At 36.6% G+C, this 26,757-nt stretch overlaps 1 protein-coding gene across 1 annotated transcript in view; it reads right to left on the reverse strand.

Annotated features, from left to right (window-relative positions):
- Positions 1 to 26,757, reverse strand: part of CNTN6 (contactin 6) — a 290,327-nt gene that overhangs the window by 101,375 nt on the left and 162,195 nt on the right. The window contains 3 exon segments of the mRNA XM_086697579.1: positions 2,360 to 2,462; positions 4,718 to 4,921; positions 19,087 to 19,182. Of these exon segments, the coding sequence (XP_086553705.1) occupies positions 2,360 to 2,462; positions 4,718 to 4,921; positions 19,087 to 19,182 (403 nt within the window).

Below are 26,757 nucleotides of genomic sequence, written 5' to 3' on the forward strand. Positions count from 1 at the left end.
TGATTAGGTTATTTATCCAATTTGAGCCTCAGTTTTCTCATATATAATAAAAATATGAGATACCCTGAATAATTATGAGGATTACATATAGATAGATTACATATAAGTATATACAATCTAAACTCTTACTAACAAATGTTTAACAAAGGTAATTTATTTATATGAAATTCCTGAGAACCAGCCTCAATAATTTTCAAAGTTTTTTTTATGTAAGAATATTTTCTTTAATTACAGGAATCCATCCATATTCCCTGATGCCAAATATGATAGAATCAGCTATAAATGAAATTTCAGTTGCTATCTTTCATTGTTTTTTTTTAAGTAAATTGTCTAATTCTCAAAGTATTTTGCTGACACTTTATGTTTTTTTATAAACTTTAATTTTGGAGAAAGCTTGAAAATGGTGAAAGTTTATCATGTCTTAAAAGGCAGGAAGACAAAAACTGTGACAGAAAGTTCCCATTTGTCCTTTTCTTATGCATGATTTAATCAGTCAATAATTATTTATTGGACACATACTGTGGAACCAATACTGTATGAAAATAAAATATGGTATTTTGAATACACGAGAAATGAGTACCTTCAGAAATTTAACTTAAAGATCTACAAAATTTCATATAGAAAGTGATGAGGGAGTGTGGGGCAAGCAGAGGGCAAAATACAGGTTGGCACTGCAGCCCCCGAGGTGGAGGATGTGTGATATTCTTCAGACACTCCTGGCTACCCGAGAACAAGGGACAAGGGTTTGGTGCCTGCCATGGTGATGTGGGAAACTAAGGCAAATGAAAAATTAAATTCCCTTACTGCCTATAGCCCGCTGACAAGTCCTTGAGACCGGCAGAGTGACCTCCCTCTAGGACCTCAGCTGCCTCCATGATGTCACTTTGCTGGGGGCAAAAGAGACCCTTAGCTTAACATTATCCCAACCTCGAGGATCCTGTAAGTCTACTCCCTTTATCTCAACTGCCCCAAGATATACACAATCATATGCCAAGCTATGGGGCCCCTAATACACACATCTGAAGGGTGTCATGATTGAGGTTTCACTAAATGGTAATAAATGCCATTTCCCTAGCAACAGCTAGCCCCTCAAGGTCCTGGAAACCTTGCTTCCAAAATACCTTAAAGACTTACCCTGACCCCCTCCCAACCTGAGAGTATATAACGAGTTACCAGTCATGACCCCAGGGCAGCTCTTCCTGCCCATGGCTCCTGTTCCCACGTTTTAATAAATTCACCCTTTTCGCACCAAAGACATCTTCAAGAATTATTTCTTGGCTGTTGGCTACAGAACCACCCCACCATCACCCTAAAACTACATCAGAAAGGAACTTAAAAGGATTTGGTAGCCAGCATTATTTGGCTTGCTCAGTATATTTACTTAACAACAAAATGGAAACTTTAAAAACATTTTTCAAATTTGTAATGTAAATCCCTTTTTCTAAATGTGGTGCCTGCTTTCAGAATAGACTGTATTTAGAGGTGAACCTTCAAATTTGATAGCGTCACGTCTCTTATGATTCAAAATATGTTCTATAGAAAAGAAAAGTCATCGTTACCTGGGAGCTTGTTAGAAAGGGAGAAATCAAGCCTCACCCCAGACCTACAGAACTTCAGTTTAACCATGTCGCCAGGTGATTAATTCATCTGCACCCTGTTTCTAAACAGCAGATCTAGTCTAGCCATCCATCTCTTTCTGACGTGGGTACTCTTATTTACAGGCATAAGAGTGAAGTGTGCATAGTGCCTTTTGGCACAAAGAGATGTCTGCACATTTTATGCAAAATTGCAGATATTTGACTGCCTAAACACATTCCAAACCTGTTGGCTGATAAACACTCATCTGCGGAAAACAAAGTGCCTCCACTACAGGGCAAGTTGAGCTCAATTCTAATGATCTGCTATGAACAATGGCCTTTAATTAGTTTTATTTTGGAAACTTGCAGTTGCAGGTTTTTCATTTAAGAGAACTGCTGATTAATCAAGCAAGAAGACACTCCAGGCAATATATTTCTGGCTGTAGGACAAGATGGAGTGAAGGGCATGTTGAAGTTTTAGTGACTTGCTCACCGTCTTATACAAGTACACATAATCCTTTGCAAGATGCTGCCTAAATGGTACTCATTATGCTCAAAGTAGAGGAACTATCAATACATTCGGGGAGAACTGCAGGCCCACTCATTTTCAGAGTATTAGGCATGTTTGTTTAAATTCCAATCAGAAAGTTCCACTTTTGCCCAGCATTTGAAATCTATTTGGTAATTTACCTTACAGCAATGTTTGAAAAACAAAAAGGTTTTTTTTTTTTTTTAAATTAAACAACCAGAAACAAAACAAAACAAAACAAAAAAAACCTTACTTTCCAAGGGCAAAGCATTCCAGTTTTACAGATGAATCCTTTGCAGCTTGTATAGTTTCAGGAAAACGCACTTCAATCTTTGGTTCATATTCCCCCATCACACCTGTTAAATATCAAAAGAGCTAGCAGCATTTCTGGAGAATAGAAGTTTTCTGTGAAGTAAATGCTTCATTAACCAAAATCTGATTATTTTGTCCTTCAATTAACAATATTTTTATATACTTTAATGAGTGATAGAGGGCAAAGAAAAACTACATGATGCTACTTACAGAATTAACTCATTCCCGTCTTCCTTAAATAAGAAATATCTAAAATATATCAAAGTATCAGAATAGAGGCATCCCACATTTCCCTGTATTCCATATTAGAATCTTACAAAAAATGTGTCTTCCAATTAAGGAACGAATGCATCTAGAATATAAAATATTTCTGAATTATCAAGAACATTTGTTCTCTAGAGATATCCAGATCTATCACCCCTTCACAGAACTCATGGGGCCACATCTGTTCAGGGGTAAGGAAATTTTCAGTTAACACTGTATAAAGTCTCTTAATACAAAATAAAAGTATTTTTGCAACAAAACCTATAAAGTAGTAACAACAGTTGAGATAAATAATGGCATAAATACTCTTATACCAGTTCATTAAGAATTTACTGCTAAATGGTTTTGATGTATGTACACTTATAAAAAACATCTCTGTTATATAGTTTTAAGTTTTTCAATAAGGAATTATGGATATGGGATAAGAATAAGACAGTAGTCAAATATATTGTAAACATGCTACCTAGCAGAGGTGGAACAGAAATCTATCTTTAGGCTATCCTCATTAACTTAGCTAATTTAATCACTGGCAAATCAAGATTCTTCAAAATTTTTGATCCCCCCCACTTTTTTTTTCTTACTTACATACCAAACACCAGAATAATACATTCTAAAAATAAATGGTTTATTGGTGGCCAGTGTAACCACACAAAAGCTAAAACTTACAAAATATATATCAAATAAAAATACTTGATTTTTAAGACCTTGATCATTCCAAACATTTAAAGAAGCTATGGTTGAGGATGTAGAGAGCACTAGTTACTAGTTCAGTCAACTACGTTGGTTCAATTTTCTAGGTTCTATTCTCTTGACATCTGATATTTCTTCAGGGACTACTTTTAGAAGAGGTTTGATATTTTTTATATTATACTATTAACATTAATATGGTATAATTCTTCTGATCTCTTTTTACCACATATGCATTAAAGAGAATAGAGGGGATGGGAGTATGAAGGAATTAAGAAGGGGAGAAGCAGAAACTACAAGTAGACCAAAAAAGGAAAAACATGGTAGAATTTACGTGCATATTATTGGCTTATGAGCTCTTTCTGTCGTGAACAGAGTACTCACTGAAGGGGAGATACTGTGAATAAATCTAGTGTTTGCTGAATTCTGAATTAAGACGATGCAAATATATTTGGATACTTAGTGATTATAAAAACTCTGCCATAAGAACTCCCTGTATGGAATTGGTTCCATAATTCTGTTAGCTGTTATTAGCATTATGTTCTTGCTTTTCTTAAAATGCTCAGAGAGGAGAAAAACTCTATGAGGTACTACATTTCCAGCCCGGCTCTGATCATAAAATGCATCAACAGGTTTTCTATCTTTACATTTACCACTGTGAATATTTCAATAAAGAATCAACTGGAGGGTTATTCTACTTTCCTAACTTCCCTAGGTTTTCCAGCTTTCTAAATCTTGTGCCAGCTATGACTTGACGAAGCTACAAGACTCATCAGAGAACAATCTGAATTCTGTTCCTTGGAGGACTATAATTAGTACGAATCCTGTGTTTCATTCCTCTTTGGAATGCTTGTAATTAATGTTTGCTGCTTTGCTTTCCTTGGATGTGAACCTTTTTTTCCCCATTTTGCCAGCCAGGTAAATAAAGGATGAACAAAAAGACGAATATGAAAGAGAAAGAGGCATTAAGGAAAAGCTGCATCATATGCTCACTGAAAACAGTATTCGATTAATAAGTTTGGCAGCACCCACACGTGCACACACACATGCCTACTTCTCCAAACAAACTTTTGTTTACATAAAATGTTCCTTAAGCAAAGAAAGTATCTGTTCCAATGCCAAAGAGATGGTGCAATATACTCAGAATCATGTATACTGTACCGTGTGAGTTATAGAATTTTCTAATATATTTTTATGATTTCTGATTTTCATCATGTTTGTCGATGAAACCTCCACTCACTCATGATGTGGCTCCTCTGAACCAGAGGGCAGCAGAAAGCTCTAGAGAATTCCCCAGGCTTCAAGAGCAATGGACAAAGTATATTCCCAAGAGACCTTATCATCTTACCATCAGTGCGCTGCACTAATGGGGTGGGTGGTCCTTGAACACTTCTCTGGGCTTCCTTGTTTGTTACGAAGCAAGTATAGTTGCCCACATCTGATGGTTCCACTTTGGCAATGTATAGGTTTCCTGTCTCTTGTGATACAAACCGTCTGTTGTCCTCTTGGACATATAAGGGGTTATCATTGAAAGTCCATGCATAAGATAAATCTGGAAAACAGAAAAAAAAAGTATTATCTTTGTTGTATTCACTCTTACCTGAAACTTCTGTGTCCTCCTCTCCTTAAATGGAATAAAATTGTGCCCGTTTGTCTAGTTTATGACTGTTGTCCTAATTGTAATATTCCCTTATATTCAAATATATCCAAATTTGGATGATGAATTATATGGTCACCCTGCCCTTCATTAGCTTTGTTCAATAAGGAATGCAATGATGGGGTATTAAGAGAATAAGTAGATGATATATATAATTTACATATATAAGTGGATTATTTATATATATTTGCATATATATACACATTATATATTGTGTATATAAAAGGGATGATATATATATGCTTTATATATATAAGTGGATGATATATATACATATTTATATATATATGATTTACATATACAAGTGGATGATATATATGACTTTTATATATAAATGGATCATATATATATAAGTATATATATATATATGATTTCCAGAGATTAATTGATGTATATGTATATGTTAAACATACCATAAAATGCACAGATCTAAAACATTCAGTTTACTTATTTGTAACAATTACAAACCCTATATAGCCACCCTGCCAAAATAAAATATGGAACATTTCTATCTCTTCAGAAATTTCCTTATGTCTCCTTCTGGTCAATCTCTACCATTGTAACTACTACCTAATTTCTATCATCATAGATTATTTCTGCCTATATTTGGATTTCATAAGAATGAAATCAAATAGAATGTACTATGTTGTGTCTGGTTTCTTTTAACATATATATAGTTTTGATGTTCATCTACGTTGTGTGACTATCAGTACTCCTTTGCTTTCTATTGCTGAGTAATATTCCATTTTATAAATAGACCACAATTTGTTCAGCCACTTTCTTGTTGATGAGCATTTGGATTGTTTCCAGGTTGGGACCATTATGTATTAGGTTGAAATAAACATTCTTTTATAAGACTGTCTATTGACATTTTCATTTCTCTTGGATAAGGTCCTAGGAGTGAGACTTAAGGTAGATAGACATATGTTTAACTTCGTAAGAAACTACAAAAGAATTTTCCAAAGTTGTTGTATCAGCCAACCTCTCTACCAGAATTATGTATGTGAGAGTTACAGTTGTTTCACATCTATGCACAAATCACATGTCTATCTTTTTAAATTTTAGCCAGAAATCTTGGAACAAAGAAAAATATTCTCATGGATTAAGGTTTTTAAGTGTGATACTATCTGAAACCTAAGACATTGTGTATACCATGAAAACTAGGTAGAACTGAACTTATATCTAAGGAAGTAAAGAATATAACTGGTTCAAATGCGGATGTACTGGGGGTGAAGAAGGGAAATACACATGGTTGAAAACATCTTCACCTGCAGATGAACTTGGAAACCACACACTAGGAAATCACAGCTCATAGAACAGTTGAAGCAACTAGGGGCCTCTTGGTCAGGCAGAGGCTCTGGGCCATCATTGTCATCTGCACTTTTATTAAAAACGGGTGCAGAAGCATGATACGGTAAAGCCAAAAGAGACTAATTATTTCTGACATGTTCTAGAAGTCTACCCGAGGTAGAAGCAGACCGGCTGAAACATTTTTCACTAGCCTTACTGAATTTAAATTCTCTAAAGGATGAGGAGGCAAAACAGATCGATAGCTACTCTTCCCTTAAATTTCATCTACATAGAAACACTCATGAGAAAGTGGGAGTATGGGAATGTTGCCATCTTTATCACCTCTTTCTCCGAGGAAAATATATAAAGCATTAATAATACACTATCAAAGATTACAAAGCAGAGGAATGATGAGCATTGCTTGAGATGTTACACTTAGGAAACCAGACTTTAGAAAGCATAAAAAGAAGGAAGGAAAGAGGGAGGAAGACATAAGAGCCTACAGATAGACCATTAATAGTGGGGAGGAGCCAAAGCATTAAATTCTAACAATAATTCATAAGTTATTTTAGTAAAAATGAATGCATCTATACTGACACAACTCTGATAATTCTCAGGAAGGAATAAAATATGAGAGGATATGTCAGAGAACAATCAACAAAAATGCCACTTATGCATAGAATGTGAAAATGCAGAGAGTGGCATTAAGCCTATAAAAGTAGTATTCAGATAGAAAAAAATCAAAGATGTATGGTTATGTGTAAAGTATGTTGTAAATCAAGATATTTAGTATTGTGTGTATGTGCATGTGTATATGTGTGTCTATATAAATTATTTAATTCAGCAATCTAGAAATGTATACGATGGTGTTCTTAGGGTAAGAGAAAGAAATACAAAAGACTTTTACTCTCTACATAATGTGTTTCTGTCATATTACAATTTTTAATTACTATATAATATTTGTACAAATGGGAAAAATAGGATGAAAATAATGTCAGGAAAGCTAAACACCAGAATGAATTACAACTTGTAAAACAATAGATGAATAATATTTTTCATCCTTACTCTGAACCGTTCAGACTGGAGTATTATGTTTTATTCAGAGCACATTAGAATCACGAAGCAAGCTTGTTAAAATACAGATAGCTAATCCTACTCTAAGCAATTTGGTTTCATTATATCTGAGTGAAGTACCATGGAATCTGTATTTTCAACACCCTACAAATGGCTCATGTGGGTGAACTGGGATATTATGTTCAGAGCACTTCTTATTGGAAGGGGAATTAAAATTCTCAAGTATATCAAGAGACAGATAACCAACATAGCAAAGGCCAGAAATTAAGTCACAAAAGAAAATGATAAGAACTTAGATTGTTACCCTGGGAGCAGGGTGAGGAAGAATAATTGAGCTGTCTTCATAGACTGAATTGCTGCCAGGTGTATGAAGGGTTAAGTAACGCCCTTTCTCTTGATGTCCAGGAGGCAAAAATAGGACTTTGGCTGTTGGGGGTTACAGAAGGCTATATGGTCTTTAATAAAATGAAGACCATCCTAAACTTCAGGACTATAATAGCAGGTGATTTATGAGGTAACAGCTCTCTATCAAAGATGACAAAGCAGAGGAAAGATGAGCATTGCTTGAGATGTTACGAAAAAATATTTATTTTTGCAATGAATGGGAAGTTAAAGCTATGAATTGTCTACTCCACCCTCAAAGTTCCTTTGATCTCTCTAAGAGTCTAATGCTTTTAGATCAAGTATGCATAAATGCAATTCACTTTTTATTTTTGAAAATATGCCTTGACATTCTTGTCCTGTTCCTGGGTATTGAATCTTCATTGCTTTTACAAGTCTCTACTGGAGTCTTTTATCATTTCATGTGGTCTCTTGCTTCTAAGTTTCTTTACTGATGTCCTTTGCTGCTTCACTTCTAAGCCTGTTACTGTGTCTCCACCAAAGAGAAGATGCTCAAAGGGTTTTTGTTTGAAACTGAGAGCTATCTAGATAGTAAATTTTTCTTCAATAAAGAGAGAAGGAAAAAATGTAGTTCATATTCCCTTGCTGTCAGTGACTCCTCATCTTTTGAACCTTTTGTGAAATAAAGACAATCTTGAGCAAATTCCCAGGGCTATGTCCCAGCTTAGGGATCTTTATTCAATGCTGATTTGGGAAGAGGAATAATCTCTAGTTCTATGAAATCCAAGGTAACCCTCTCACTTAACAGAAATTACAAGTTGCCACTAATGCCCAAGAAATCTTTGTATTCTTTACCCTATAATCTTGAGACCTGAGACTGTAATTTCCATTTCTCCCTTGGTGAATTCATTTTCACTTTGACTGCTAAAACTTTCTGATCTATCCCTGCATGTGATGTATCTTTCTTCAATAGTGGAACATTTAGAAGTTGCCAGAAGAATGTGGTTCAGAAATAAACATAATTATATAAAAAGTAATGAGCACTTTTATTTCATACCTGTTTCATCAATCCATAAGTTCATTTTGTGAGGCTAATTGGCTATTAATAACATGCCCATTAAATAGTACAGGGTATTGGAGCCAAAAGTATAAAAGTAATTTCCCCAAATCACATTGTTTACAGGTGCAAGGGGTAGGACTTGAACCTAGCTCTTTCAGATGCCAAATCCCCTAGGCTATTCTTCCTTACCCCGACACTTCTTTCTAAACACCCAAGCTCTCTGCCTATCCAAGCCTACTGAGAACTAGGACACCTGTTCCTCTCTACTCATCCTCTCCCTCCATCAACAATGTCTGTCCTGTGTTCAATTTCCTCAGAATCTTACAGAATGAAACGTTAATCTGTCACTCTCAATCACTTCAACCTGTTTGTAGCTAGTACTAGTGGGGAATAGTATGCATTTTTTAAACCACTAAGAAGTAATTATTTTCTCCAAAATGGCCTCACTAGAATAGAGATTTTGAAACTTCAGGGTGCATCACAATCACCTAGAGGACTTGGTAAAACACAAATTGCTGGGTTTTACCCTCCCGGTTTCACTCTCAGTAGGTCAGGAAAGGAACCAGAGAATTTGCACTGCTGACGAATTCCCGGGAAATGCTGAGACTGGGGGCATCTCAGAACACTGCTTTGAAAACCATTAATACAGTGGTAATTCTCAATCTCTTCTGCATAATCATACTAGGAAGGGAAATGGCTCAGAGTTTGACAAAATGGTGGCCATCTTGTATATTTCTCTTTGGGCGGTACGTGAGAGTCTGGAAAAGAGGATGTTCCTCAGTTCATGGATTTGTGGCATGTCTGGGATGGAAGGGACCTAAAGATCCTCCAGCCCAACCTTCTCTTTTTACTGGTGAATGAGAAGAGGGGAATATGGCAGTAGCTCTGTAGTAGTTCTAGAATCCAGGTACCCCTTTGTGCTCCTCTGTGAATTGGTGAAGAAGTTAAGCTGCAAGCCCTTCCAGTCACTGTATTTTCCATCCCGCCTTTCTCCCTTCTCCCTATGGGTCACCTATTCCCATCCACCCAAACAGCCAAACTACCGTGGGGGCTTTTATCTATTTTGTTCCATCATCAGCCACTGTAATGCTTAATTTGTATATTTTTAATGGGGAAAGAAAAAAAAAACTTACAAATTAGAAGTTTAAAATTCTTCCCATTTGGCTTTTCTTAATTAAATGTATAATTCATGAGCCACTTAAGTTGAAACCATTGAATTTTTAAATATTTTCTCCACCACCTATGACATTTATGTTATTAATGATTGTGATGCATTTTCCCTGTGATGATTCAGCAGTAACATTAGAACTGAATGATAATTGGTCCTTCCTGAAGCACTGCCTGTAGTTTCACACTGACACCATCCTCTACAACTTTATTATTAGAAATGGCAGATCTGCAGTAAGCAATTGAAGATTCTATCTGTGTTCCCTCAAGCATACAACAAACACTGTTTTCCCTAGAGCATGATTACATTTTGACATAATTTACAGCCCTATATCTTGCACTGCAATATTTAAAACACAAACACAAGAGATCCATGCTATTGTACCCATTATATGGGATGTCATTTTTATTAGAGGAGAGGTATCCCATGTGGAAGAACAATGACACTGAGAACTTCTATTGGCTCTGTAAGATAGACTTCGAAATTGGTAGCATGTGTCTAGAAGTAGAAAATACATGAGAAGAATAAAGAATCTGAAGCATTGTTCTCAGGTTTAGTGGGCAAATCTCCCCTTTGGAATAACCTGGAATGCGTGTAATTTACTGTAAACCTTGTGCAATGCTTTGGAGTTAAATGTGACTGGCTGTTGGGTGGTAAATCATGGGTATGCTAGCTCAGCAGCAAAGACCTAATCCAAGAAAAATAATTCCTTTTCTGGGTTGAAGTCATTGATACTGGTATTGAGCAAGTTTATGATGCAGCCCAGAACACTGCCCTGACACCTTTACAGCCACTCCGATTTGAGTTCCCATTTGTTCCACAATTACTGCTTAACCACCTAGGTTTTATTAGATGCCTTTTGATTTATACACCCGTGTTCAGAATCATGGAGATAGCTGCTTTTATCATTTACAAACAACCACTAAGTAAAGGCCCTCTGAGTTCCTATTAGTGCTAGTTTCCAAAGAACTCTAGTACTGCTCATGTCCTAGAGAAGAAATGAAAACACAGCCAGTGTCTGAGTGAACTTCTGAGAAACCTCCAATTGTAAGGAAGAGGGGCAAATCATGAAGGCAAATACAAAAAGACCAGACTTCCTTTTTTCTGCTCAATTCCATCCTCCATAGATGAGCTAAATACAGAAAATGTAAGTGATGGGCTATTTCAGTGGTTCTCAAGCAAGGGTGATTTTGCCTGAGAGGGACTATTTGGCAAAGTCTGGAGATATTTTTCCTTCTCGTTATTGGGGGAGGGAGTGCTACTGGTACCAACAGGGCACAGGCCAGGAACGTTGCTAACCATCTTCACAATACACAGAACACAGGACAATCCCTATCACAAAGAATCGTCTCATCCTGAAGTGTCAATAGTGCTGATGGTGAGAAACCCTGGGCTCTACAAATGGAAACAGGCTGTAACACAAGACTTGTGTCTGATGTTATGGAAAGTAAAAGAAAACATTCTTACTGGGTATGAATAAGATTCTGAAAGTAGACACAGGAAATGTGGTGCATAGGACTCTGGTCAGCTACATGATCTTTCTGATTCTAACGTGTTACAGTAACATTATGCAAATTAATTTACCTCCCTGGGTGCTGTTTACATAATCTCCAATAGAGATAAGAGGACTTGCTATTTCCACTTATACTTTATTCAGAAGTTATCATCTATTGTGGGCCAGATTATGTCAGATCAGATTAGGCAGGAGAATAAATGCAGTAGTGTTTACACTCAACTTATGTCTTCTTGGTCAAGTAAACAATTACTTCTTTAAAACAATTACTCAATTTCTAGAATGGAGACATTTTCTTTGAAAGTGTTATATGAGTTGAGGTACAGAAAATGCTGAACTGAGTGCCCAGTGTACAGGAGGTATTCATTATCTCATCCAGTCATATGCTTTAAACACTACTTACACATGGTGTTAAAAGAAAAAAAGAGAGACATAGACAATAGGTCCCAAATGGAGTCACTGGTGCTAAGTCCCACATCGGCAAACCAAATTCCAGTTTCGGCCTCTCCCAGAAATGTGACCCTTAACCAGGCAATCTGGAATTACCGGGTCAGCACTTGTGAGGCAATCCACCGGACAGACCCTATTTGTCCTCCAGAGGAAGGTGACCTTGCCTGAAACAATTTACTTTGCTAGAGCAACTTCCTTGCTTTGCCTCTTTCTGTCTCTAAAAGTCTTTCATTTTGTACAGCTCTTCAGAGCTCCTTCCCATTTGCAAGATGGTTTGCTGCCCAATTCATAAATCATTGAATAAAGCCAATCAGATCTTCAAATTTATTCAGTTACATTTAGTTTTTTAACAATGGTAACTTCTGAATTGATTTCTCCAAACCAGAGCTTTCCCCATAAACATGTAAATCCAACTGCCTACTCAAAATTTTCATTGTTCTATCTAATAGACATCTGTAAGTTAAAATGTACCCAAACAAATTCCTGATGTCTCCCATTCCAAAATCTGCTCTCCCTTTATTGGTCTCATCCCAATAAATGGCATTCCATTCTTCTAATTGTTCAGTACAAAAACTGCTCCTTTCTCTTACAGTCTACATCTAATCTTCCAGGAAATTATTTTAGGCATACCCTCTGAACATATAGTGAAGATGGTTATTTATTCATCTGGTTGTTGCTATCATCCCAGTTCAAGACACCACTATCTCTCCCCTGAATCACTTTTAACTCCTTATATTATTGCCCTTTTATGGTCTATTCTCTAGAGAAAATTTTTTTTTATGTTTATTTATTTATTTTGAGGGAGGGAGGGAGAGAAAGAGAGAAAGCGAGTGCAAGCAGGCTCTGCACTGTCAGCACACAGCCCAATGCGGGGCTCAATCTCACAAAGTATGAGATCATGAAGTGAGCCAAAATCAAGAGTCAAATGCTTAACCAAGTGAGCCACACAAGTGTCCCAATAATAAAATTTTTAACTGGAAGTCAGATAAATTATGTCAGTCTTTTGCTCAGTACCACACAAGGCATTCTAATCTCAGTCACAGTAAAATTCAAAGGCTCTAAAATAGCTCTAAAGTAGTGCTTATATCCTCATCTAGTCTCATGTTTGCACACTTTTCTTTCTCTATACTGGTTTTATTGCTATTCTTCTAATGTGCCAGATACAGCCCCACCACAGGCCCCTTGCACATGTTGTTCCCTCTGCCCAAACTGCCTTTTCTCGATGTCTCGCTCTCTCATTCTTTTAGTTCTTTTCTCAAATACAAACAAAGCCTACTGTGGCCTCACAATATACAATAGCAACACCCACCACTCCTGACCCACTTTAGTTTTCTCCCTAGATTTTATGACCATCTGTCATATTTTTATACTTGCTTATTATAAGATTCATGAAGGGAAAGACTTTGTCACATTGTTCTCCACTATCCCTAAAATTCACTAAAATGAGTGGCTTAGGATGTACACAATAAATATTTGTTGAGTAAATAATAGTGCAAGTTCAACAATGATGGCTATCACTGTCATTACTATACCAACAGGCAACTCTTGAGCCTGTCTGCCTTTTACACACTCAAGCAACCCCGAAGTAATGCTGTTGTTGCTGATTTGTCCTACTTACTAAGAAAACACCACTGTCATTTACTCCAGAAACAGAAGGGGGAAAAAAAAACTAACTAGGTAGAAGGCCATATGAAAATTTAGCACTTTTTCCTCTATGTAATTTTCCTCTTGATTCTATAACATAATTTTGAGACTTTGCTGAAAATGATTTTCCATTTATGTTGAGTTGTCAACATTTTTATTGATGAAAATACAAACGCTGGGCTCAAACAGCAGTGCTATCTTCCTACCACAGACATAGATGCTCCAAACTACTGGCATAAATTCAACTGTTGTACCAACCTAAAAGTTTTATCTGAGAAGACAATGGAATATTTCTTCTAAAACAAACTTTAAGCCTATGATGTTTATGAGCCCAGGATTGAGAATTTTATATTGAGACAATAAAGGGAAAGAATGTGCTTTACTTTAGACATGATGAAACTATAATTTCACAGTGAAGGTGATCTTAATTATTTTAGACAACATGTACCATTCTTTCACTCTGTCATTTTTAAAGAAAATTTTCAGGGGTGCCTGGGTGGCACAGTCAGTTAAGCGTCTGACTTCGGCTCAAGTCATGAACTCACAGTTTGTGAGTTCCAGCCCCGCATTGGTCTTTTTGCTGACAGTGAGGAGCCTGAAACCTGCTTTGAATTCTGTGTCTCCCTCTCTCTCTGTACCTCCCCTGCTTGTATTCTGTGTGTGTGTGTGTGTGTGTGTGTGTGTGTGTGTGTGTGTGTCTCAAAAATAAATAAAAGATTAATTTTCTTTTTCTAAATAAAAAAAACTTCATGTGAAGCTGGGTTAACTCACTGCACCCATGAAGATCTACTGATGGTTTATTTTCAAATTCATCCAACAGCTTAGGCTTCAAGTTTTTCATCTCCATTCAAAAAGTTCAAGATAATTTTGAGTTCAGTGATGTTGCAAATGACTTATGCAGAATCTCCATTAAAGTGACAAGGCTCTTAAGCAAAAGTACATCCTTGAGGTGAGTGAAAACCCATAGTAGAAAGACTTCCCTGCAACAAAGTTCATAGTCTATCTCAAGGCTCAGTGACCCCTCCCCCAAATGAATAAGCAAAATAAATAGTGTATTGCCTCCTTTTGTCACATAAACCTGGATACAGAGAAGAGATCATAGAATCCTCTAGAGACCTAGTAAAGGAAAGGAAAAGTCTTTTTAGCTGACTAGTAAATTTTAGCTTTGCCAAGCACCAAGAGGCTAACTAGAAGACTTGTATTTTTCTTTCTTTCTTTTCTCTTTTTTTTTTTCTTTTGAGACTTGTATTTTTCTGACATGGGTATCCAAATTATGGATAATAACTATAATAGACAATAGAAGGGACTGTTGGAGATTGTGTAGAGATGAGGGAAGTCATAGACCACCAGTGAGAGAGTTTAGGAGAAAGGAAAACAATGTCTAATAGGGTATAAAGTGTTTCAACCAGATAAACATTGTAGCACTCTCTGTGGTGTTCAGGCAAAACTTTCAGAAAAATTTATATTTCTCTGTAACATTCTAGAATTATATTTTTTTAGGAAGATGGAAACGGGGGCTTAATCTGGCTCTATTGGCATAGATTCAGTCACATTCATGGAGTTTATCTGTAGTTAAGAAATAGGATTAAGGAAGCAAATATACTTCTCTCCTCAGAGTATAGGGAATGGTTCCTGTTTTGTGTCCAAATATCACATTTCTAAGAGATAAAGCAGAATGTGCCAGTTTTGTGTTCTGGCATTATTGCCTAGGTTTCTTTCTCTTTCACTATGGGTCCCTTTCCTTTCGAATAAGCTTTATCTATAAATTCTCTCTTTCTAGAAGAACAGCACACTCACAGTTACCTTCAAAATTGGGTAGGAAATATCCACAAGAAAGCCTATTCTGAAGTCAGGTCTCCTTTGGTCTATATGGGAAAAAAAAGGACATCAATAAAACAGCACCTATTGAGTTTGGTTTATGCCGATTACTCTACTTCACTGAGTGATCACTAATCATTTATATGGGAAATCCATCTACACACTTTTTCCTTTTGTTTTGTTCCTGGAGCCATTTTCTTCCCCCAGGTCAATTTATAGAATTCCACCTATTTGATAATTTTTCTTAGTCTCCCATCGTTCTTGTTTTTGGCTTTTGTTTTATAAAACAAACTACAATGTATCTGATAGGCCTGCCTTGTTTTTAAATTTTTTTTTAATATTTATTATTGAAAGAGAGAGTCAGAGAGTGAGCAGGGGAGGGCCGGAGGGAGAGGGAGACACAGAATCCAAAGCAGGGTCCAGGCTCTGAGCTGTCAGCACAGAGCCCGACGTGGGGCTCAAACTCACACACCGCGAGATCATGACCTGAGTTGAAGTCGGACGCTTAACCAACTGAGCCACCCAGGCGCCCCAGGCCTGCCTTGTTTAACAAATGTTTTCCAAGTTTTTTTTTTTTTTTGTTTTGTTTTGTTTTGTGAATACACTAGAGAAAAAATATATATAACTCAGAATGTTCTGATAACATCACGTTTAAGATAATTTCTCCCTTATCTTGGCTAGAGAGATTTGAACTATTAGAACGAATGGATGTGAGGGGTATTCTTTGCTGTTGGCACATGGAAGAAAACATGTGGCAAGAAGTGCGGGCATCCTCTAGAAGATGACAGTGGCCCTTGACATCTGGCCAGAAAGGAACTGGGGTAAACCTGAGTTCCACAATGGCGAGGAACCCAGTTCAGCTAACAACTTGAGTAAGCCTGGAAACCGAGCCTTCCTCAGACTTGTCAGAAAAAAATGCCATCTGGTCATGACTTTGATTTTGTCCTTCTAAGAATCTGAGTAGAGACACCAGCCACATCATCCTTTGGCTTCTGACATATAGAACTGTGAACTAATAATTGGGTGTTGCTTGAAGCTACATATATATACACACATATATACATCCTAAACCAGAGAAAAATTACAAAGACAAAAATGTCTATGTGTAAAATTGGCTCATTTTAAACCAGCTGTCCACTAAATCAATTTGAAGGTTATCCAACCAATATGTTTCTCTACATTCTTGAAGTCTTTCTTGGCACAATTCACCTTCACAGGAAGGTGAGAAAGGAAAAGGAAGAATAAAGAATTGTTTCAAATCAGCCAGTTAAAGACACTCTTAAAACTCTTAGCAAACCTGGAGGTATAAGAGTGTTGAAACTGATACACAATCTGAGGTTTAACCATTAACTACAGAGCTTTCTATCCAAAGGCAATTTTTTTTTTTTGGAAGTCAGAAATTCCTCTACTAGAATCTTGTCTTCATTTACTAACTGAAAACTGATTTACTTAGTTTATCTGAGTCTTGGTTTCCTCATTTAAAAATGATTATTCTTAATGATCAGAATCCTGGGAATGAGAAAATCATGCAAAGTCCTTTTTGCTCATGATATCAAGTCAATAATTGGTAGTCATTGTTACTATTATTAATACTTTCCTCTTCTAATGAATTGATGACTCTTTGTATAGTTGGATCAAAGGGTGTCTGTCAATATTCCCCTCAGTTTTGATTGGGAGAACTATAAAGAACAGAAGAAAAGTATTCCAGTATTTCTGCCTTTGTAGAGATGAGGAAGCATGCACAACCCCAGGAGCTCTCAGGATGAAAATTCCTACATTGTAGCCGGATGAAGTCAATATTGACAAATACCTTGGAATCCTGCTAAAAACATATGATATAATCAAATTTGGTATCCGACAAATTTGTCATAACTTGCATGCAATAGCCATTAGTTATTCACTTAAAAAGGTCTTAATGGAAGGCAGTTTTTGTCTATGACTTAATCTCATGGCATTAAGCAGAGAGAACTGTTACAATAAGGGTCTTACATGCTTTAGATGATCAACACATACTTTAATGGTGGTAGGTAACAAGGTAATAGGGAAAGCTTTTCCTATCTGGCTGCCTTTTAAAAATATATGACATTCATTTACAAATATTTGACATTTCTGCTACCTTCATTCAGGGTAAACAAAGTTGAAAATAATCTTCAATTCTGACAAGATTCTTTGACCAAAGTCAGAGCATAAAATGACATAGACTGACATAGACTGACAGCACAAAACAGGCATGATTTTGCCTGTCTTGTCATCTTAGGTTATACCACTAAAAAATAATTTCCCTATGGTTAAAAAATTAGCGGCATTATATTTTTTCAATGCTGCAGAATAATACTATTTTACCTCAGATAGCATTGAAAACAGTATAACTCTCCCCCAATATTTTAGGTGAGCATAATGTTATACTACTGTGTAATATTTTTGAATAAAATATTGTTAACTTCTAATCAGTTTCTTTTTTTTTTGCATCAGCATTTCATGTAACTGTGTAAAAATGAAACAAATGGAAAAATGTTTTCAGGTTTTAAAAGATCATAAATAATATTTTGTTTAATATTAGGGGTAAAATAGCTTTCATTTTATTTTTAAATATTTGTTCTGTTTTCAAAATTCTCCCATTCCAGAGTGGGACTAAACTACAAAAGGGCTGCTCTAGGAGCCACTCTGGCTGGATTTGGAGCTCGGCTCCAGGACCTATCAGCTATGTTACCATAGACTAGTTACTTAACCTCTCTCTACCTTATTGTTCTCATCTGTGAAACAATAATCATAGTATTTCTTTCATGAAGCTGCTATGAGAATTTTAAAAGTTAACACATGTAAAGTACTTAGATCTATGCTGTATAAGTATTTGCTATTATTATTAAGCTAACTATAATATAGTCAGTATGATACTGAATTGAACCAAATCAAATGACTCCATGGATATTTTGATGCTGCTTCTTCCAGATTCACTGTTGGTTAAGAATCCACCATATTTTACCAAATCATTTGACCAAATGCAACCCTGAGGGGGTGCGAATGAGTAGATGGTTTAGGTCCTTGGCAACAAACAGGTCAATTCATGGATCAGTCCAGATTCTTACAAACTAGAGAATGGTGTCGAGTGCATGTTTTCACCATTGCTAGAAGATACTCTGATTTGGTGCCATCCAAAATTTGCTTGTAATTAATGTGGTAACTCTCCTCTCACAATAGTTAAGGTGAGATTCCCAAGAGGAATGTTGGAATTTGCTTTTCCATGCATGTCCATAGTAACAATGAAATAACAATCTCAGCTTTCTTTTCTGAATAAGTACTAGCCATTACACTCATCAATTTGCATTCATTAGCTCACTCAACATTCACAACAGCACTGTAATACAGATTATCAGTTTGTGTCTCAATTCTACAGAGGAGGAAACTGAGCCAAAGGAGGTTAAACAAATTGTCTCCTGACATTCAGGGTGACAAGCATCAGATTGCATCAGGGGTCATTTTTACTTGGTACTCAGGTACTCATTTTCACTCGAGTGACTTCATGAAAAAAATTCTTTTAAAAATGATTTACAATGGAACTGTTCAGATGCGATAGGATGAACTTGAAGGGACTTGAAGTTCCTTTTGATCTGATGAAGAGCTATCTTTGACTTCAAGATGTGCCTTCTTTACTCATCAAGAGACCACATTAATGGTGTGACCCAAAGTACCCCCCACCATACCTCCAAAGTGTGGTGGTGGGCCACAGAGAAGCACCACACCTTGACCTTCTCGGACGGACACTGTGCTTCTTGTTTTGGTTTCAAAGTCTTCAATATCTTGGAAAACAAACAAAACAGCTTTAGAATCATCTTGCAGTAACAAACACGTTAAAGAAGAATCTCAAACTTATTTTTATTCTTAACAGTAATGGACACCCATACTTGGCTGACCAGAAGATTTAGTTGATGATCAATTTATCTACACTGATTTTTATCTCTAAAAATCTCTTTTTTCCTTCTTTTTTCTTCTTTCTTCTCTTCTTCCTTTTTCATATAATCAGAGTATGTGATGAAAACATTTATTAACAATATCTACTATCTGTTTACTTTTATTCTCCCAGGCAGCCTGTAGCCAAGCAGAAAATCTTTAAAATCCAGCACATATTTACTTTCTTTGCCCAGGGAAGGTGTGATTAAAAAAAAAAAGTGTATATGCAGCAAGTTTGCTGTAATCTTCTAGCATCTTAGATTAATGGTTGGTATTTGATGTGCACATGAAGTCTGTGAGAACTTAGGATGGAATAGAGTGAGGGAAAGAGTTCAATGTGACTGAACCAATGAGAAAGAAGACATATTTTCTCATTTTCTTGTTCTATTCCTTCAAAAAGTAGCATCATGATCTTGTTTGGAGTGTTGTAATATCCATACACCATAAAACAATCATATAAATTCACTGTTAGAAGAAAGCTAACTAGTTATCTTGTTAAGCCATCCACAGGAGGTACAAATCTTTCAACATTCCTGGAAAATGGTCATTCAGGATCCAGGAATGAGTAAATTGTTGAACTTCTCTGAACCTTAGGTTTTTTTCACCTGTAAAATTCTTTTATACATTCATTTAGTCTTTTAACAAATTTGTATTGAATCCCTACTCAAATGCAGGAAGCGTATTAAGGAGAGAATATGTATTGGTAAATGAATCAGGCATGTACATTGCCCTTATTGTGCTTGTTATCTAAGAGGAAAACTAGAATACAAGTTAAAAAACAAAGCAACAAATGTATAATTTACAAATTGTGATAATTATTAGGGTGTGGAGGCTGCTGGTTGTCTACAAAAATGATATATGCTCCCTTCTTCCATAATAATAGATTTGTAGATCAAATATACTTTTCCAACCAGAGGCTACGTTTCGCAGACATCTTCGCACTTCATACGGTAAGGAGAAACGAGTGAAACTTCTACCTATTATGTGTGAAAGGAAATGTCCACAGTTGTATGTTCTCCACCCATACCTTCAGCATCTAGATTGCCAATGACAGGAAAGATCCTGGTCAAGTTGAAAGAGCCACCATTAACCCGGGTACTTGAGTGATTGCATGGAGTACAACCACAGGTGATCTGGAACATCCACTCTGGATCATCATAGAAAAGATAAATAAACTCCTATATTGTTTGAGGCATTTATTTTGAGGTCTCTGTATTATAGCAGTTTAACCCTGTTTTTCTTTTTTTAAATTTTTAATGTTTATTTTTGAGATGGAGAGAGAGAGACAGAACACCAACAGGGGAGGGGCAGAGAAAGGCAGATCAGAATCCTAAGCAGGTTCCAGGCTCTGAGCTGTCAGCACAGAGCCCGATGCAGGGCTCAAACTCATGGATCATGAGATCATGACCTAAGCAGAAGTTGGACGCTTAACCGACTGAGCCACCCAGGCACCCCAGGAGCTTAACCTTTTATCTAACTGACCTATCTTGTAAGTGAAAAGAACAGGATACAGATGTTATGGATGAGAGACAGCCATGCAATGGTGATATGGAGAAGGGAAAATATTCCTTGCAGAAAGAAAAACATGTTTAAAAACTTAGATGTAGATAACAGCAGGGAATTTTCATAATATTGAAAGAAAGCACTATTCATGGGCACATAGTGGGCAGGGGTCAATGAGAAACTGCAGTAATCAGGACATTTGGGGCTATTATATTATAATGGAATTATATTAAAAGTAAAAAGGGAACACCAAGAAACAACTGAATAATAAATCAGTGCAAAAGGTGAAAAATATCCACAAGGTCATAGAATGGAATGCCATCCATGATTAGAAAGAATTTATTAAATATAAAGGACTCATGTGGAAAGTTCTTGGAAAGTGAGTTAGACTATTAAGTTAAAAAAGTGCTAAATATTGCTATGACCTATCCCACTGTGAAAGAATGAAGTAAAAACCTAAATATGAGCGTCTCTTTTAATTGGTATAGAGAAAATTATAGAATATATATATTTTTATTATTCACCTTGGTTATCTCAAGGACGTGAATGAAAGATATGGAAGTGGAGATTATTAGATCTTTACCTACAGCTCTCTTTATCTTTAAAAATATAAAGATTATAAATTGTGTGTGCCTTTTTTGCTTAACAACTTCACTGTAGTATAATTGAAATTAATTTGTGGTGTGATTTAGAGAGATTGAAGACTTCTATTTTGATTATTGTGTGTGTCTTATCCATGAGTTATCTAAATGACAATGTCATGTAAGCTATAAGACATATGAGCCCTGAATTCACAGGTGAGGCAAGGTCCAGATTTATGAAAATGAAATTTAAGAGCATATATATAGCATTTAAAGCCATAGGAATGCACGTAATCCCCATGGGATGACTCTCAAATTTTTGGCAAGAACAATTTGGTAGATAGTCATCTAGAATCAAACTCTAAAAATCTCCAGTATTTACAGGTAAAGTAGAGAACTATAGAGAAAGGAAAGAAGGAAGGAAGGGGAGGGAAAGAGGGAAGGAGAGAGGGAGACAGAAAAAGGGAAAAAAGGTAGAAAGCAACATCTAAGACATGGAATAAGATGCGGACAGAAAAATGTATTAGGCAACATGAAGGTCATACGTAATCCTGACAGGAGAAATGTAAGTAAAATTATGGAGAAGAGGCTAAAGTGGATTGAGGGGTGAATAGTAGGTAGTAGATAAGAATATGGGGATCACAGGTGTGTAAACTCTTTAGAGTTGGCTATGAATGAGAGGTAAGATTTCGAGAACAGGGAGGAGTTTGGAGGGCAGTGGTACTATATTGATATAAACAATTAGATAAAGAGATTGCTGATTCTAAGACACAGATTAGGGTGAAGTTCTTGAAAAGTCAGAAAAGTGGTAATCAGAGCTCCTGTGGAAGCACTGACCTTTTTAAGAAAGGGGTATCAAGAAAAAAAAAAGATATTAATTACTGATATAAGATAGACAGTAGGGTTATTTGCTGGTTAGATGAGAACATTTTTCATGGTGGTTTCAAATTTCTCAGTGAAATGGATGGGACAGTGTTGGATAAATCATTGAGGAAGGGAAAAAATGCAATACATAAACCTACTTATCAGGGTTGCGGTAGGGATTAAATAAAATAATCAATTTAAAGTATCTAAACTACAGTGTGTTATAGAGGAAATAATCAATATGTGGTAATTATTGTGATTATGACATACCAACTGATCAAGTCATGACACTATATTTTCATCTTCCTGATACAAAGTAAAGATGAATGAATTTGCAAACACAAGTCAAATAGCATATTTTGGTTCCAATAAAATTTTTTGTAGGTGAATGTTTCAATTTGAAGCATCCTTGCTGTTCAGTTATTTCCCAAAGATTATTTTTCATATGTTTGCTCTGTATCCATGAAAAGTAAGAGGTCTGATATATAAATTTAGTAATTCTTATATACACTCGACTTTTAATAATACAAATATTTGGCCAATATAAACTCTACTTATCCCCAGCTCTACCCCCTTTTCTTCCCCCACCTGCTCTTGATTAGCAGCCATTCGCTTTACACTAATTCAAGACCTGGCATGCCTTGTCTGTTTCTTAGAGAGGATTTTTAATCAAAAATGTGCTTTTTTTTTTTCTTTGGCCTTGAAAAAGCTAAATCAACCTACATATGTTGGTACCATTGACGTGAACTACTGCTTTGACTTGGAAGTTCTTTATGACTTGCGTTTGCATAATTTTAAAAGTGACTCAATAAGAATCAAGTTAACAAACTCTTTTTAAAACCAAAAATCAATATATTGTATCCACTGTTTCTATTTCTTGTTGTAACAACAGATGAGCATTTGAAAAAAATGTGTTTCCTACTATCATTATTGAAAGGTCCCATTAAATTGTCATTATTTTTTAATGGTCACAAAAACAAAAAACTGTCATGAAGGAGTAATGAGAATTTGAATGATTCTATGAAATTAACAAGCTTTGGATTGAATTTTCTCAATGTCACATTGTTAGTGTGTCATACCCCCAGTAACATCAATCATGTTCTCAGTATTAATCAGAAGCCATTATAACACATTGTTGATAAGATGGCTGATATTTTAATATATTCTGTGTTCATTTCCACTTATATAGGATCCGCTTGTAACATAATTTCTTCATGCCTTTTATGATTACAATGGGGTATCTAATAGTTGACATGAAAGGAAATCAACATCTGTCAAAAGTCAAACAAGTCCTGTTAGCTATCAAAACATAGTCATTCCAAAATGATACTAGTTCACAGGTTTCAATTAATAATTCAGATTTTAAAACTGTTTAACAGCACATAAATGATAGACAAAATATAATTTTGCCTTATTTAAACTAGGTGCCATCTTATGTGAATACACTTTGATGAAGATCTGGTTTTGTTTTTGTTTTTGTTTTGTTTTTTTTAGAGAGAGAAAACATGTGCTTGTGTGCTCACAGGTGAGTTGGAGAGAGGCAGAGGGAGATGGAGAGAGAGACTCTTAAGCAGGCTTCACGCTCAGTGCAGAGCTCGATCTCACAACCATGAGATCATGACCAGAGCTGAAACCAAGAGTCACACTCTTCACGGACTGAACCACCCAGGCACCCCTGATAAAGATCTGTTTTAAGTATCCAACTTGTAGCCTTTTTGCTAGCCAGAGGCATGATATATTTCAGATTATTTTGAGTCAAAGGCTGACTGAATTAGGTAGCCATTGGAGCATTCAATGAAATTTTCTTTGCTCTGTAACTCCTTTAAAAACTAGATTTATTCTTATATATGGAGAGGCCGGAAAGAATCACCAGTTTCTATTTTTGTCCTATCCATTTTTGCTTAAGAGAAAATAGCTTAGCATGAGATCGTTCTCTGAGATGGTCTCAAATTCTGTATTATTTGGAGAAATTCCCATAAACCACAAAGGTGACCTGCCCAGGCTGTCCTTGCGCTCAAGGTATAAGTCCTGCAGTGACGGTTGTTGTTAAAGACCTCGATTGTTGAGGTTGCTCTCATTAAGCCATTCTGATGACCATGGCTTATCGGATCCTGTGGTTTTATTGCTGGTTTTGGAGGAAGCATTTGGCAGGAGCATAAGCAAAAATGCAGTCACAAACAAGGCTCTGTTCCAGAGGCCAGCAGGAAGTGCCTGAGAATGGCCCATAAAATGAGCTTTAAAGAATTATAGGGCCATATGCTCTCTCCTGGAGCAACCAAGGTACAGAGGAGGGACAGGGGCCACCAAAATGTACTTAAAATTAAGTCCAAGCAATGCTAAGTATTGCAGCATCTAATTGTAAGGACAATACATCTTTGCAGCTGCCATGTGTAGGAATGAATCTCAGCCTAATTAAAGTGAGAAAACTGTATTATTTGCTGCCAAGGCATGAGGATCACTATCAGAGGATGTGCTTGGCAACGTCAGCCCCTGACACAGAAGGAGGCCAGCGGTTTGCCAACTCTCATAAGCTTGGAGGAAGGCTATGGGTGCCCAGGGTTCATTTACCCAGAGCAGGAGGACAACACCCACAAAGTCAGGGATTGGGACAGATACTCACCAGGAAAACATGCATGCTTCAAGCAGGACATACTACAGCTGAGTTGTTCAAAAGGTGAATAATAATATCAACTGGATCTTTATCCACTTGCCACACATTATTTTCATATTTTAAATATTTTTTTTCTTTCTTGCATATGTCAAGAATAACTACTACATGCCAGACACTCCGTGAAGTTAGTTTCATTGAATTCTCACGGTGACCCTGGGACACAGGTACTGCTACCACATTCACTTAACAAAGAAGGAAAGTGAGGGTCATAAATGATCAGCAACAGAGCAAAGACCACAGTTTCTAGAGGTCAAGACCAAACTGAAAAGGAGGTAGTCTGGTTCCAGAGCTCACACTCTCAATCATGATGCTATTCTGCTTCCAAATGCTCGCTGGGGTCTTCCTGCCATTTACAAGATATAAAATAGGGCATAACTACCACTCCGTTCAAACAAACAACACAAAAGGTTAGTGCCTTTCCAAAGAATCTGCAAATTCCTGGATTGGGGGAGGAAGTACTACCTTTTCAAGTTTAGAAATCGTTTGATTCCCAATATCCTCACTTTTCAGAACCCTCGTTGTGTCCTCTCCAGGTGTGTTTCCTCATTTATCTCCACCCTCACATCCCTGCAAACAAAGACCTCAACAGCTTAGCTTGGCCAACATAGAGAGATACTCAGCTCCTGCCCCTCCCAATAGGAAGCACCACCACTGCAGTATTTGTGCCTCTATCAATCTTAGGGATTTAGTGAGATGAATCCAACCAATGTTCGATATTTGGTTCTTAAAAATCTATAGTTCTTCTCTCTGTTGTTCACGTCTGCTCTTTTTCTTCTATAAACTTCCCACTCCAGTCCTCTTTCAGGAACAGAGAGAAATTAAAACCCTCCCCCTCTCTTCTACAAAGCTCACCACCCTCCAGCTCCCACTACCACACTCTGAAACGGAAAGATCTGCCCTAGTTCACACAGCTTATAAGTAAAGGAAGTAAAATGAAATTCCAAATACCATGACTCTAGGGGGCATTTGCTCAACTGCCAGACTGTACTGCCTCTCTCAGTAGAGCTTCCCCATTACACAGACCTTATGATCTGCCCCCAAACCAGAGACAGGGCTCATTTTCTCTCTCTGCATTTCAAAAACAATGCTAATTATCTGCTACTTTGAGGACACTGAATCTGATTTCTAAACTCCAAGGTTTCTTTTACTGCTCTTTGTTTTTGCACCAGTAGAATACTACTCCCCCCTTGCAAATTCTGCATTAGTTTTAGCACAGAAGGTTTGCACTGGAGTCAGTAGCATTGAAGAGTGCCTGCTCACCTTCCTGAACAGTCTCCACCTTGGAGGTATGTGCTCTGTTTTGGCCTATGGCAAAAACACTTTGCTGGGTGAGAAACCACTGATACCCTGCCCAGCAAAAGGGAAATGGTGAGAGATACCAAGAATAATTTTCTAGTTCTGTATTAGTCTCATGGAACTCCTAGATATGATATTCGTAACTTTTCAAATCCAAGTACTCTTGAAGAATATCAAGACATTATAGTAAGGTTATTCTGAATTCACATCTCCTCTTCGGTTTTCCCCTTTGAAGAGGGCCACTCATGAGAATATCAAATTGTTCATGTTACTCTTTCCTTTTATTTACTTATTTTTATCGGTGGTTTGGAGTAAGCTGAAGATCTTGGTTCTGTAAGTAATTTTCCCAGGACTTTATTAAGTTGCATACAAAAATACCTTTACTTAGACCATTTTCATTTTCTACCATCAAGTTCAGGATGCTATATGCTCAGCTACAGTGTTCATGATATTATTGTGTTTCCTAGCATAACTCACTAACATAACATGACATAACCTAATAAAGCACA

This window comes from Puma concolor, chromosome A2 (genome assembly GCF_028749965.1).
Source record: "Puma concolor isolate L17-30 chromosome A2, mPumCon1.1.hap2, whole genome shotgun sequence".
Classification (NCBI taxonomy): Eukaryota; Metazoa; Chordata; class Mammalia; order Carnivora; family Felidae; genus Puma; species Puma concolor.